General features: G+C 40.7%; 1 protein-coding gene, 1 non-coding gene and 1 pseudogene across 7 annotated transcripts in view; 2 read left to right on the forward strand and 1 right to left on the reverse strand.

Annotated features, from left to right (window-relative positions):
* The window catches only part of ZNF131 (zinc finger protein 131), a 32,942-nt gene extending 17,473 nt beyond the window's left edge, over positions 1-15,469 (forward strand). For 4 of the 6 annotated variants that reach the window (XM_014521345.2, XM_025207715.1, XM_025207716.1 and 1 more), the window contains 3 exons: positions 385-1,073; positions 11,602-11,732; positions 13,043-15,469. In XM_014521345.2, coding sequence (XP_014376831.1) covers positions 385-1,073; positions 11,602-11,732; positions 13,043-13,717 — 1,495 coding nt within the window. In that variant the 3' untranslated portion in view covers positions 13,718-15,469. Of the gene's footprint in view, positions 1-384; positions 1,074-11,601; positions 11,733-13,042 lie in introns of those variants that run through there. The other 2 variants (XM_006026707.3, XM_025207718.1) reach the window with 2 other exon arrangements.
* LOC112550785 lies at positions 5,329-5,494 on the reverse strand. Its single transcript, XR_003094787.1, has one exon. It is a non-coding gene; the product is annotated as a U1 spliceosomal RNA (small nuclear RNA).
* Positions 6,261-6,441, forward strand: LOC112550786 (annotated as a pseudogene).
* Positions 15,470-15,696: the final 227 nt, after the last annotated feature.

Raw genomic sequence — 15,696 nt, forward strand, 5'->3', positions numbered from 1 at the left:
CTTGGCACAGGTGCCAAAGCATGGCATGCAAAGGCATGTTGCTTGGCATGTGTGCTTCGGAGTGCATGACGGGGAAGGAGCTAGGGCGGCACTGCCACAACAAGGATCAGGCCCTTCACGGCTCCCCTGCTGTCTGCCCCTGGCACGCCAACATCTTACAAGTTGAGGTTGTGGGTGGTTTTGGCACTCTGCCAACCGCTAAACTACGCTGCCAACCCCTGAACTATGCTAATTCATTTCTCAAACAGAATGTAATTAACATTGTGTGGTGCTTCTGAATACCTTTTTTAATACTGCTTGAATAAGCTAAAGTGTACATTCAGTATGTTGCAAAAAATTGTTATTGGGTTTAGATATTGATTGTTGCATACACCCACATTACAGGAACAAAGAAAATTCATCACCACTAGACTCCAGTCAAACACAAGGTAAAAATAAAACCAAAAAGAGGAAGATAGCTGAAACCTCCAATGTTATCACAGAAACGTTGCCATCGGCAGAATCGGAGCCTGTTGAAATTGAGGTGGAGATTGCTGAAGGGACAATTGAAGTAGAAGATGACAGCATTGAAACACTTGAGGAAGTGGCATCTGCAGAGCAGTCTATAAAATATATACAGACTACGGATACGTCAGACGAGTCTGCTTTGGCTCTTCTGGCAGATATCACCAGCAAGTATCGCCAAGGGGGGAGAGAATGCCACGTCCAAGAAGAAAGTGACAGTGCAACTGATCCCACATGCAAACAGGTAGAAGGTATTGAAATTGTGGAACTTCAGCTGTCTCACGTGAACAATTTATTCCACTGTGAGAAATGTAACCGTTCATTTAAATTGTTTTACCATTTTAAGGAACACATGAAAACTCACTCTACTGAGAGTTACAAGTGTGACATATGCAATAAAAGGTACCTACGAGAGAGTGCATTGAAACAGCACCTCACCTGTTACCACCTTGATGAAGGTGGTGCCAGCAAGAAGCCAAAACCTGGCAAAAAAATACATGTATGCCAGTACTGTGATAAACAGTTTGACCACTTTGGACACTTTAAAGAACACCTGCGGAAACACACAGGTAAAGACATTTCTGTATTTCAGGCATGTTCCTATTCCTTTGGTTTTGATTTGATTTTTCTTTTGTGGGGTGAGCAGTAGAGGGGGGAGTGTATGCCTGAAAAATGCTTCCTGTTATTACAAACTCTAAATCTGATTTTTACCTAATAGTGAATGCAAATCTTAATGAATAACATTTATTCATGGAAGTCTCCAATATCATTAGACATTTGCCAAAAAACAAGTCTCCTGAAGAAATAGCTGTTCAGTATATCTTGTTCAAAAAAAGTGTAAGAGAAGAGAAAAAGCCCATCTGGGGGAAGATAGCCAGTTGAGAATTAAACTTGTGAAAACAGAATTAAATTCCACTTCCTTAAAAAAAGCTTCCAATAGAAAATTGATCTAAAATAGACTAATTAAGTGTAATTTGTATCAATATAGTTCATAAACAAGTGGAAAATCCTGAGATAAATGCCCTTGTTTAGAATAGCATTTGTGCAGCATGGTTACCTACTTACCAATTTTCTATGGGATCTTTGTGTCTAAAATTCACCTTTTTGCTCTTGATTCTTGGAATATGATTATTTTAGGGCTGTCAGTCACAATTAACACATCAATCATTGTTTCCATTAACTTTTTTTAACACGTTAATCATGCACGTGGTTTTGGAGCCTGCACCTGGGCTCTGCTCCACCGTTGTTGTTGCTGCCTCCAGGCCGCCCATGGGGCAGTGGTGGCAGCGCAGCGGACCGCAGAACATCCCAGGTATGGGCTCCAGGCAGCTGCAGCAGGGTAGGAGGGCATACACAGGCATGCAGCTGCAGCCTGGTGGCATGTGGAACAGCGCCCAGCCCGGGTGCCATGCACTGGCTGTGCCACATCCCCTGCCCGTCCAGTGGCAGGAGGCACAGCCTGTTGTTGCACGCTTCCTAGGGCAACGGCAGCAGGGCACAGAGCCCAGCACACAGCGGCAGCCTACCTCCACCCCACACACACAGCTGAGGGGCATGTGCCCCCCATGCCTCTCCTGGGGTTGCGTGCACCAGCGGGAGCCCCTCCCCCCCTGCACCCCTGGATGAGCTGCAGTGGTGTCCCACAACCCTCCCAGGCCCCGGGGTCCCATTCACCCCTGCTTCTGCCCCACTCCATCCCCCACTGTGAGGGGCCTCAGTCTGCCCCCCACACCCATTTTCTCCCCAGCACCACCTGGGGTGACAAGGAACAATGGTAATAAGCTGATGGAGAATAGGTTTAGGTTAGAGATCAGAAGGCAATATTTTACAGTTAGGGTGGCCAGAATCTGGAACCAACTTCCTAGGGAAGTAGTCTGCACCCCTACCTTGGGTAAATTCAAAAATAAGTTGGACTCTCACCTGTCTGGGGTCTTGTGAACCCAGCATTCATTCCTGCCTGTGGCAGGGGGTCAGGCTAGATGATCTATTTAGGTCCCTCCTGACCCTAGCTACTATGAAACTCTTCCCCCCCCACACTTACCTGCTGAGTGGTGTGTGTGTGTGTGTGTCTACCCCTCACTCCTGACTCTCAGTACCACACGTCCTGCCAGGGTATGCAGAACACCCCGTCCCCGGGCACCAAACCCCACACACGCACCTTCACAAATTCCACCCCCCCCTTCCACACACACACACACACCCCCAAGCATAAAAAGTACCTGCATAATTTGGCATAACTTTGAGTTTTCCTGTGCATAACTGAGTTTTTAGCCATGTGATTAAAATTGTGGTTAATTGTGACTATTTTTTTTTAATCACACAACTAATCATGATCAAATTTTTTAATCGGTTCACAGCACTAGATTTTTTTATTTTATTTTTTAAATTACACCACTGTTTTTTCCTATTTCTGCTGAGATCCTTGTGAATCTCTACCATATTACTTGTGATCTCACTATAAAAAGTTTCTTATTTGTGGTGTTGGACATTACATAATTTCTTAATCTTGTGACTGTGTCATTTAGATGGGCCTTGCTCCTCCAAACGCACATCATATATACTGTCCCCTGCAAGCTTCCTCCACACTTCCTCTGCTGCCTGCCCAAGTGAGTAGGGGTATTGTAGGATTTGGGCAGGCCCATGTAAAAGCGGGAATGTGATCCATTGTGACTAGGGACCTACCAAATTTGCAGTTTTGTGAATTCTGAGAAATCCAGCATTGCCCGTGAAATCTGCAAGGGAAAAAAACAAAACAAAACTTACAGAATAGAAAACGCTAGCTTCTCAGGGAGCTGCCCTCTCGAAGGGCTGTGGGCAAGATCGCTGCTGCTCTGCCCCCTCCACGCCTCTCGCCTCTGGCTGTGAGGGCTGCCTGTCATGTGGCCCCACCCCTCTCCACCAATCGGGAGGGGGGGCTGCATGATGGACAGCCCTCGCAGCCAGTCAGCAGCAAGGAGTGGGGGGGGGGCAGCCATCTTGCCCACAGCCAATCAGTGGAGCGGGGAGAGGGGCTGTCACGCTTTGCCCACAAAATGGCTCCCCAGGCTCACATTCTGCCCACAAAATTGGGGGCCCGCCCCTGCAAATTAGGTAGGTCCCTAATTATGACTAGGGTGACCATAAGGAAATCCATGACATCCAAGACGCTTTCCCTGCCTCCCCCTGCAAGTCAGCGGCACTGCTGCAGGCACAGGCTGGCAGCCAGGGGCGCAGGCGCAGTCTATCGGGGAGGCGGGGCTGCCTGGCACACCATGCCACTTTACCTCCCCTCTGGGCTGTACCTCGGGCCCCTGCAATGCCAGGATGCTCGTTTTAGTTTTCACCAACCGGCCAAGGCCACCCTTCAAAATCTGGGACTGTCCCAGCCAAGCCAGGATGTACAGTCACACTAATTATGACCAAGCTATGTTTAACCACCCTTACAGAAAATGTTCACGATGACTTTAAGGAAAATATCTTATATTGGATTGGCAAAGTAACAGATTACACCAGAGCTGGTGTTTATTTGGCAGCGGGCTATTTTAGGGCAAAACAAAACAAGTTTGTGTCACTATGTTGAAGGCATTCTACACGTTCTTATTTTCCATATCCTGTTTGAATTCCTTGTCAGTCTATAAATATTACAGCAAAAACAAAATTGGGCTTTCAAAGAGGCAAACAAAGTAAATAATTAAAATGTAGCTTAAAGCTTTAAGTTTAAGTTAAATTTGCTGGTAGGTCTGATATCACTGGGAGACTTTCAATGACCCTCAGTAGGCCCTTAGGACCACACTTAATATTTGGCAAACTCTGTAGCAAATAGTATAAAAATTGAATTGCAAAATGAAAGTCTGGCACGTTGAGCATTAATAGTATTGTGAATTAGCAATGCCAAGCTAATAGCATGTTTGATATAGTGACAGATTGATTTCGGTCTCTGCCAAGGAAAATTAACAAAATTCTCACTAATATCAGTAAGTACATCCTGCATGCAACTTGGTAATGAAAAAGCTTTTCCTGACTATGTAGAAAGTAAATTAAAAAGAGAACCACCCAGCTCTCTTCTTTGTGAGCCTCTTGAATGTGCTGTATACAACTAAACTACACTCTCTTTGAATTCATAGATCAATCCCAAAAGAACTAATTTGCAAAATAGTTATGACAATGTCAGCCAAGCAAGATACATTCTCTTTATCGCATTACTTCACATTAGAGGGAAAATAACAATATTTTGATTGCACGTCGCAAGTTAGTTTCAGTAGGATACAATTTTGAAATTGTATATATGAACTATATATAGTGCAGTTAGTGATTTGATCAGTCTCAAAGTATCATATTTACTTGATTATAAGATGCGTTATTTTTCCCTAATCAGCATGGGGTAAAAAAAGATCCCCATCTTACATTTCAATGCAAGGAAATCTCATTAAATACTTTATCTGTCATTAAACTGTTGCCCAAAGCAGCATGTGCTCAGTAATGGAAACTGGCTATGAAGTTGATTAAGTACAGCCAACACAGCATGACTATCAAATGCATGGCCCATATGGGCAAACATACTGATGGGAGCCTACCACTTTTTTGTTTCAAGGGCCAAATCAGTTCCAAATTCTGTTGAGCAAAACCAAATAGTCAAGTTCTAAGACTTCGACTGAGCAGAGCTCAGTCATTCAAGTCTGTGTGGCTCTACCACTAGCCAAGTATCCTCCTTCCCAGACTTATTAGTCTGGGGCTTCAGGTACTCCCCAAATCTGTGGCAGATATCCTACATGCAAGCCCAGGGACCCTGGGGCTCAGATGCCCCGAATCTCACTTGCTCTTAGCCAAAAGGCCAGGGAGCAAGCTAGAGGAAAAGCAAGAAAGCAGTCCCCAATTACCACAAAATTGTGCGGTTGAGTCTCCTCTGTTTGGGGAAACTCACAGGGGTCAGCATGCCCATAGTGCAAGAGACAGGCCTCACCCTAGCAAAACCATCCAAGTGATCATGGTATTTCCACTGCCAGGTTAATTTGCTTTTGTTTGGGGGGGGGGTTTAATTTTGTGTGTCAGGCCAAATTAGCCAAATCGGTTCCAAATTCTGTCAACTAAGCACAGCTCAATTGTTCAAGTCTGTGTGATGCTCCCACAGTGCATTGGACAAATCTCTACCCTTAACTACACGGTGCCATTCAAGGTGATCTTGGCCCAGAAGAGGCTGCTATTTATATGCAAACCCGCTTGATCAGAGCCAAAAGGATTTATGGTATCTTTGAATAAGGCATGGTAGTGCCCATTAAGTGCAGTCCCCTTCATAATTAATTCCTTTGTAAGTCCTAATGAGCCACTACGTTGACTACATTTTGTCTTCCTCTTTACTCCCACAGATGAGCTGTGCCTTTCTTTCCCACTACCAATGATTTCTGTTTCTTCACCAGCCTTAAAAGTCTGGCAAACATCATCAAATGGGGCCCTAAACATTTCACTCAGAATCCCTCTGTTGCCCCCTCTTGCAGCCTATGTTGTATATGATTAGTGTGGCCCCACCCTTCATGAGGTAGAGTTGGACTAGGTTGCCCTGTGCCTCATCTGCATATACATTTTTGGAGCATCCCAGGACTTATTCCAAGAACACCTTGTTCCAGTCATGAGTTAGGAGCTTGCACGTGGATCCTTTGTCAGGGGGTATCTGAACACACATACATACTGAGTAGTGCTGAGCCGTGGGGTCACCATGGCTTGAAATGCTGTTGGCCCAGCCCAATGAACCATATTGTAAATTATAAGCCTTTTGGCTTTTGATTCATATCATGCAGGGGAAATACTATGATCACCAGCTCTCTTGTGGGCTAAAAATGGGGCTTTCCCAGGTGCTTGACCCTGGCACTTCTGACCTGCTGATCCCTGTGAGTTTCCTCAAATGCAGGAGACTTGACTACATAATTTTGTGGTAATGGAGGACTGCCTTCTTGCTTTCCTTCTAACTTGCTCCCTGGCCTTTTGGCTAAGAGCAACTGAGATTGCAGGTATCTGAATCCCAGGTTTTCTGGGCCCTGGACTTGCACGTAGGATGGCTGCTACAGAGTTGGGGAGTACCTGAAGCCCCAGACTGATGAGTCTGGGAAGGAGGATACTTGGCTGTTGGTAGAGCCACACGGACTTGAATGATTGAGTTCAACTCAGTCAAAACTTGGAGCGTGACTATTGGGTTTTGCCCAGTAGAATTTGGAACTGATTTGGCCCTTGAAACAAACAAACCAAGCATAGTTTGTACTCTATATAAGTAGGTACAAAAACATTGCTTAAAAGTGTGGTTATGGAGTACCTATGCTAAAACTTGCTGCAGTTTCAAAAAAAGGCAAAATGCATCAATTCTGGATGAACTCAATTACTGTAGGTATGTTTATTTCACAATCAGTGTGTTCAAATTTGTGTTTTCAGATTTGCCTCTCACATGTGCTCAGGGAGAGCAGAGTTTGACAGTAAGGTGAGGGAGGAAGAGTCTGCAGGGGAAAGAAGATGTGGAGGCAGAGGGTAAGGGGGCCACCGCCCCCCCCTCCGGATGCCTTTTCCCTGCTGTAGCAGTGGGAGGTAGATAAATATAAGGCAGATCTCCAATAGTTAGGTTCTATACGTGGAAAAATTATAATATATTTATAATTTTTCCATATATACTATCTAATTATTGGGGGGTTGTCTTATATTCAGGGTCCCCTTATATTCAACTAAATGTGGTAATAGTAATTTACTTTAATGAAAAATATAGTTTCATTAACTGAAAGCAATGAATTTCATATATTTGCCTAGGCCTGTTCTTGCTGCAGAACTTTGGGACCATCTGATGCAGCACTACTGAACATCCCTGGTGACTTGACTGGGCGTTATGGATGCCTGTTCTCTCTCAGCTTCAGTTTCTTAATAAATAAGCAAAACCAGACGGTGGAACTAATTTACCAATGTCTTTAGAAATAAGTATTAAATACATAACAGCAAGAACCTCAGATACTATTGAAGAAACAAGATGAAAAAGAAACTTTTTTTTTTAATTAAACATTTGAAAGATTTTATTTTAAATGAATCAGTTTTTGCTACAGCTGTCTGCATGAGTCTGCAGTGATGACAGCTTCATCCTAATAGCTTATATCAGTGTACAACTGTATTGGTCTATACCAGTGATTCTCAACTATGGTGCCAAGGCACCCTGTGGTGCTCTGAGATCATTTCAAGGGTGGTGCAGCATGCCGTGCAATATTAGCACTTTTGCAAACTTGATTCACAAGATAAACCCAGAGATTTTGAATAAGAATTCAAAGTGTAAAAAACATTCTGACTTGGTGTGGTTTTTCTTAGTTCTTTACAACCAAAGAATTGTTTCACTATTTTTCTGCACTCAGAAAAGAGCGAAAACAAGCACACTGCTATTTCTCTGAGGGGTGCCTCAAATCTAACAAGGATAAAAGCCACCTGTCTATACCCACAGATTTGTTTTAGTTTTGAATGGAGTTTCCCTACTACTGGTTAAAGACATTTTCAGCCTGGAGGATGTGTGGTATTTTTGTCTTTGCTTGGTCACCGTTGATATCTTTATATCCCAGAGCACTTTTAATTTGCACTAGGCAAGAAGGTTGCACGCTGCAGTTTTTCTGGCTTCAGATTCTCCCATGCATAGTATGTTGCTGTAACAAATCATGAATATGTGTAAGCCTGCTTCTGAAGATCATTCAAACAGGGTGGGTTTGATTTAAATTAAATCAATTTAAATCACAATTTAAATCACCTGGCAGGAATCCTCAATTCAATCATTGCTTTCTACAAGTGCATTCTTGTTGTTTGATATAACCTTAATAGATATTATTCACAACTCAGAGATAGATGTAAGTTTCATTTTTAGAAGGTACAGACTATACATTTTAAAACAGTGATTTATTTTGATTTTTTTTCAGATTAATTTTGCAGCTACATCTGAAAACTGAATTATGACTTGGTTATGTTATTTACCAAAGCTAATTGAAGCAGATACTTGTAAAGCCATTGGGAGGTGAACTATCTCCAATTCACTAGATAAATCATGGATATTTGGAAGATATTTTTGCTATGCTGTATTAGGAGGACATCAAATGAGCATTGCAGCCATATGTTAATATTTTCGGGCTTTCTTCACTTTATTCTAGATTTCTTCTCATCTTTGATTTCTTCTCTCTTATGGCCTAGCAGGCCTGCTGCCATAATAGGTTTTCCCCTCTGCCATACCATTCCCTCACTAGATCTCAAATTAGTTGAGAGGCTGTACTCAGAAATTTCTGGAATCCTCTGCTCAAAATGTTTCTCTTTTGTTCCTACTGCCCCTCCCTCCTTGCATTTATCTCCAGACACCTTCTCCTTGCCCAGCTCTACTCCACCCCCAACAATCCTCTATTCATTTACCTCTCTCTAAAAGTGTAAAGTTTCAAGAAGTTAAGGGCTTGACTCCATGTACACAAACTTGCGGGGAGACAATAGAGCTGATGGGTAGGTAATCAGGTCTGTTATCTCTCATCTTCATATACTGCTGTTAACAAAGATGCTATCTCTCGAGAGACAAATCTACAGTTTGAGAACTGAAACTAAGCATCACAGAGATGATTAATAAGTTCTTCGAGGCTGAGCACTGAGTCCCATTAGGTAGAGTGGTTTTCTTTAATCTTTACTAATCTATAGAGGAGCCTCTGGGAACCCCATAAGATTGGGCCCCTAATATAATCTGTGGCCTATTGTGACCTATTTATAAAACTTTTCTAAAAAGGCTACGTGAATATATGGTCTCAAAAAGTATAAAATTTGAAGTTATAATCCCTATTCTATAATGATATCGTTGAGGTTTAACATAGCTTAAATTAAAACTATCTTTTTATATAGTTTTGGGTTTCTTTTAAAAGCATCTTAACAAAAATAAAAATACAATTAATTAAAAAATCTGATTTAAATAAAAAAATCTGAGGTTTTGGGGCGGGGGGGGGTGTTAATCGTTGATTTTTATCTACCCTGCATTCAAGGTTTTCAGCTAAAAGATAGTGTGCGCGCCCATTTATTGAGTGGCAGTTTGTTTTGTGCTTTCTTATAAATGAGGAGCCCAGAATCAGGATGAAGCGAAAGTGTGGATACTGATCTGTGGTACCTAGAGCTTTTCCTTTGTATGTTCTCTACATTGCTCCCATGAAGCCCAGAATTGTTGACTAACAGGGCTTGTGGTATCTAGCTACCAGGAAACTGCAGTAGGACAGCAGGCTCTAAATCCTGCTGTGTTCTGGAGTTAACTGCTTTGCTTTTGCTTGATTTAATATCCTGGCATCCACTGTCAGAACAACCTAGAGGATACTGAGAATTTCCTATCTTCCTATATAGGTGATTTTTTTTGGGGGTGGGGGGGGCGGAATCAAAGCATTCGTGCATCCAGCTCTTTCATGCCCAGCAGCATCCTTGTGTGACTGTCCTGTCAGTGGATCCTGGGATTTGGTTTATATCAAGGTTGTCCAACTGGGAGTCCACAAGTTCCTTCAGCCTCGTGTTCCACTGCCATGTGCTGGGGGAGGATCTGGAAGGGGGCTGTGCACCATCAACGCTGCCTGCTCAGCAAGCGGCAGGGGAGGGGGAACTCCTGGAGGCCCATCCCCACAGCTTATGGTGCGTGCATTGTCCAGCAGTTGGACATCCCTGGTTTATATATTGATCTTGAACTGATTTCAAAAGTCCATCCACTCAAACATTTAAAGACAGTTGATGATTTTTATATGTCAGTTTTAGACATTTAGGCACTTAGGAAAATGGGTTTTTTCTTTAGAAAAAAAATCCTTTTTTCTTCAGAAGCAGAAATAAAACTTGTTTCCAGTCTTAGCTGACGGCTTTACAAAGCTATCAGTGTTTTGGGGCATTCATTTCAGTCTTAGCCATCGTAACTGTAGATGTTATGATTCATATAAATATTTCATCCTTCGTAAATAACTTGATTCAGTTATATTGCACTGTCAGTGAGTTTCATAGGTTGATTATCAATTGAGTTTCAGAAAACATATCCTTGTTTTCACTTGCAGTTATTATACTCTTTAATTTTGTTGCAGGTAACTTTATTTTTGTAAGATGAAAGAAGTAAACAGTAGTGCCTATTTTTATCATTGAATGGTTGTTTTACATAACTGTATTCTAGCTCTTACTTTTCTCCTTTTTATGCTAAATAACAGGTGCCTTTTGAATTTCTCATACTGTGCAAGGTTTTATGTGAAGCATTTTGTTGACTTGTTGCTCTGTTAAATCTGTTGCATGTGATTTGAAATGAAGTGACCAAACTTAATACAATATTAAGTAGCTTGGCCTGGGAGAGTTTGACCAATTTTAGGAGAATTACTACTGATTTCTGTTAACTCTGAAACAAAAATGTGACTTCCACAGTTTCTGTTGAATAACGAACATGCACTTTGTTGAAGTGGACATAAACAAGTAATGCAGAGCTGTTTGCAGTTACTCAGTTTCAGTCCTGGCTTTAGTTTTTCATTTTAACAAATTATAATACTGTTTGGATGAAACCAAAGCCTTACCAAAAAAGGGTTCCTTATGAAGTTATATAACTTCCATACGCAAGTAATGATTCCATTAAAAACAGCTAACAATTGCATCATTTTTCCCCCATGGCCTGTAGTTGGTGTGAATATCAGCAGCCACTGCTTCCTTTGCTCCTTTTGGTTTAAACCAAATAAGTGTATTAAATTAAACAACTCTTTTATTAGTCTAATCTTACTGACTTCCTCTTACACATTCAAAAGATTATTTCCAAATCCTTAAACTGCCAGTAATATACACGTATATTATATTAATATATTGGATAGTGGGAAGAACTGGCTGAGTCTGAGGGTGGCCAAGCACGGGAACAGGCTAACTAGAGAAACTATGGGGTCTCCATCCCTGGAAATCTTTAAAGAGCAGGTTGGACAGATGCATGCTTTCGATGGTTTAGTCAGGGATGCTCCTGCCTTGAGCAGGGGGCTGGACTAGATGATCTTGTGAGGTCCCTTCCAACCCTACTTTCCTACGATCCTATAATCTTATATAATAAAAAGCTAAAAGAATTTATTCTTTCTATATGTCTATAAATTCCTGCTTCTTTCTCAATAGGTGAAAAACCGTTTGAATGTCCAAACTGCCATGAACGTTTTGCTAGAAATAGCACTCTCAAATGTCACTTGACCGCCTGTCAGTCTGGAGCTGGAGCTAAAAAGGGAAGAAAGAAACTGTATGAATGCCAGGTATGTAATAAAAACTGGCAGGTGGAGAGTCTGAGGATGCTCACCACTAGTGGCTCAAGAGCACTGAAATGGGAATCTTGGTTCTCTTCAGAGCCCTAAAACAGTGCGTTCTGTGATGGACAAAAGACTTACTCTCTTTTCTGCCTGTTCTTCTCCCCAAGCCTGACTGGTTTTTTCTCCCATGCTCTCCAGCCTGTCACTGTCTCAGTCCTGTGTATTCTGCACTCTTGGTTTCAGGCCTCGTTCCTAGTTCTTGCTCGCCCCTCCCTGTCTTCTCCACAGTAGTCTCAGCCCAGTGTCGGTCTCCTTGCCCAGCCAGTGCCAGTTGAAGAAGTAAAGTATGGTCATTTGTCATGTGGGGATGGTGTATATGCAGCCTAAATGGCACTAGGAGCTGTGAGAAGCTTAAATACTCCTGGGGTGGATGGAATCTTTCAAGATTTTCACATTAAAATCAAAGGCTTTACTGAGCATTCAAAAACAACATTGGCTTTATAACTTAGCCAAATGGGGATGGTTTTTCACAGGCACTTCCCACAACTGCTACCACCTTCCAAATGTCCAGTCTCTGTTCAAAAACATGGCAGTACAAGGAAAAGGTCATCAGATTTTTTTTTTTAATATAGCCAACATAACAATGTATTTTTTCTCAAGGCCTGTTCTTGGAAATGGCTAAACTATAACTGGAATTTACAAAAAAAATGATACACCTGGCATGAGGAATTAAAATCTAAACTGTCAAATCTGCCAAAGTTGCAAGAAGCTAAAAGTATGGGCATTCGTTTTTGTTTTTGTTTTTTTGGTTTGGTGGCAAGTGTTGGGCAAGCTTCAAATTGGCAGTGCCACCAGAACCTTATCTTAATTTTAGAAAAAAGGCATAATGCTTTCTTCAGTAGTTTGGCAACTTTAACATGTAACTTTTGCACTGATAAAAGAAAAGGGATGGCCAGAGCTCTCTGATCTGATTTGCCTCAGGAGATAAGTGGAATACAACATACAAATTGCACATTTAAAATGTTCTTCATTTTAATAAAAAATGAAGAACCAATGCATAAGTGCCAAGGGTATATCACCATCTTCATGGTAGGCACAGGCCAGAATTTAAGTGGCACATTCAACTTCTGAAATAATCTACTTGTAATAATTCCAGATTTCTCTTGCCAGATTTGTGTTAACCCATAACTTTTTAAAATCCTTATAAAAAGAAATAACAGGCTAATACTCTAACTTCTGATCCAGAATATTCAATGTACTTTTCTTTTGTCAGTTTTTTAATAGCATTGCTTAACATATTGCATCTGTTATTTCAGGTATGTAACAGCGTGTTTAACAGCTGGGATCAATTTAAAGATCACTTGGTAATACACACAGGGGAAAAACCCAACCATTGTACCTTCTGTGATTTGTGGTTTATGCAAGGCAGCGAACTGAGACGTCATCTCAAAGAGATTCATGACATTTCAGAGCGAATAGTGGCTGAGGAGATTCTCCCAGTGGAAGCTGTGGAAACTGAACCAGTGACTTCAATGACTATTATAGAACAAGTCGAGCAAGTTCATGTGCTACCTGTAATTCAGGTACAAGTGGACCCTGCACAAGTAACTGTGGAACAGGTGCATCCTGATCTTATACAGGACAATCGGGTAAAAGGTACACACATGGATGACCTACAAGAGCAGGTACAGATCAGTTACTTAGAAGTGGAACATATTCAAACTGACCATGGTGCTGAAGTACGTGTAGAGGAGCTTCATGTTGAACATGTAAATCAGATAAAAATGCAGGAGGTACAGGCAGAACTTGTAGAGGAAGCCGATCCAGAACAAATAGAGTCTGAAAACTTGAATCAGAGGGACCTGGAGGAAAGCGGACCTGGTCAAGTAGGTGAGATGGAAACAAATACAGAAGATCATGACCAAGCTGAAGATTTAAAAACTCAACAAATAGTGGACACATCAGATGAAAAAGTGGATGATGAAAACTAATGACTGGACCATGCATTTTTAGGAATGAAATACCAAATTATTTTTTGTTAACTTTTACATTGAGTTTTGCACCATCAGTGGTCAGCTTTCCAGTACTGCTGCCCTTAGGAAACCAGAGAAGTGGACCAAAGTTAGAATATTTCATATACAATTCTCATCTTGTTAATGCAGAAAGGATTTTCCCTTTTCTTGTAATAGCATGGAGCAAAAACTATTCGAGCAATGGGCAGCTTTGTGGGAAGTTTAATAACTGGTGGAATACCATGCCCTTATGTATGTAGTTGTCACTGACTTTTTTCGCAGAAGCAAGCTCTTCTTAATATATTTTGTGTGTATGTGTGTGTGTGTGGCAGTAAAAACAAAAAAAAAGTAGAATCTGTGCATTCTAATGTATGTGTGGATATTTAAGAACAGTTGGTTTACACATCTAGAAAAAGCACAGATCAATTTGTCATCCAGAAACAATGCCTTACAGTAGCAGCAATCCTCACTTTACTTTCTTCTTAATTGAGCAGCCTTTTTTCAGGCTAGAAATTTTGAAGTTCTAGGCTGAGGAGAAGTGTTGGCACTATTAAGTTCTTGAAGCGCAAAAGTTCTTGTGCCTTTTCAAAACTGACTAATTAAACTTCCACAAAGCTCCTAGAGGGGTTAAGAAGCTAATGCAGTAAAAAGCAATGTACATAATGTTATAGTGCTTTATATTTTTGCTTCACCTTGTCAGCTACAAATTTTTTTCATTCAATTTAAATGGGAATGGAGGAAGAAATGGCTTCCACGTTGTGAGAGTTCTTAAGAGGACCACTTAAAATAGGAAAAATTCAGCCAAATCTGTTAAATATGAGCTGAATGAAAATCCTCTTCTCACCAGATGTTTTTAAAAGCTTCGTTTTATGAATACATTTAAAAACACATGGATAGAAAACATGTCTGTAAAATATATCAGGTTTCTGGCTTGCTTTTTTTTTCTTTTTTTTTTTTTTTTTAAATGAAACTTTCTCTGACATGACCCAAAAATCTTGTGCTAAAAATTAAAGCCATAGGTATGAGTGCTAAACTGTGCATTTAAAAGTAGGATTGTAAATATTTTAATCAGTATTATTAGACAATAAAACTGTACCAACCACAAAAGAAACTTTGGCATTATTTGCTTCATCCAATAAATTAGGAAATAATTGTCTTCAGTTTTAGCACTTGTTATCTATATACAAATGGTAAGAAAGTTTGTTTAGCTGTAATGTTGTAAAGTATTCCCTCTTCCAGTGTAATAAGTATAGGCCAGATTCTTATCTCATTAATGAAAATGAACTTTTTGCAGATTTGTTTTGATAGAATAACTAACTCCATATATGGAACTTAAATGTTTGAATTTCTTTTCAAGAATGCTAAGGATTTTCATTTTCCACTGGTTTGTTTTTTTTTAGCAAAATGCAGGGGTGTTCACCACTTCTGATTAACAGGAACATTTATTCTCATAGCTGAGGAAGGAAACATTTTATGCAGTTAAATTCTTACAAAATCTTAAGATCTGCAGGACTGCTTACACTGATTTGATTATTTTGTTTATGCTCCTGAAAGTACAGTATTACTCTTCCTCTTGAATCCAAGTCCTTCATCTAGTCTCATTCTAAACGATTCTTATCTTCCATCACTTCCCTTAAGAGACTATTCCACTATAAATATGGATGTACATTAAGTTCTCCAGCAACTTGAGAAATAGATTGCATTGTTTCTGTTTATGCTGTTGTTTACATTAAAAAATCAGTGCGGTTTGTAAGTACAGGGCCTATTTCTGTTCTTGGCCCATCCCTGTTCACGAGAGAGTAGAAATTGGTCCACTGTGCTTGTTTGATTACTGTGTTGGGTTTCTGTCAATTCACCACACTCAGTTTCACTAATTTCAGTTAAAGTAAGTAATTAGAAAACCAATGTGAATATTTAACATTAAATATATAAGCAAAAGTGATAACTTATTTTAGTCA

This window comes from Alligator sinensis, unplaced genomic scaffold (genome assembly GCF_000455745.1).
Source record: "Alligator sinensis unplaced genomic scaffold, ASM45574v1 scaffold663_1, whole genome shotgun sequence".
NCBI classification, from domain to species: Eukaryota; Metazoa; Chordata; order Crocodylia; family Alligatoridae; genus Alligator; species Alligator sinensis.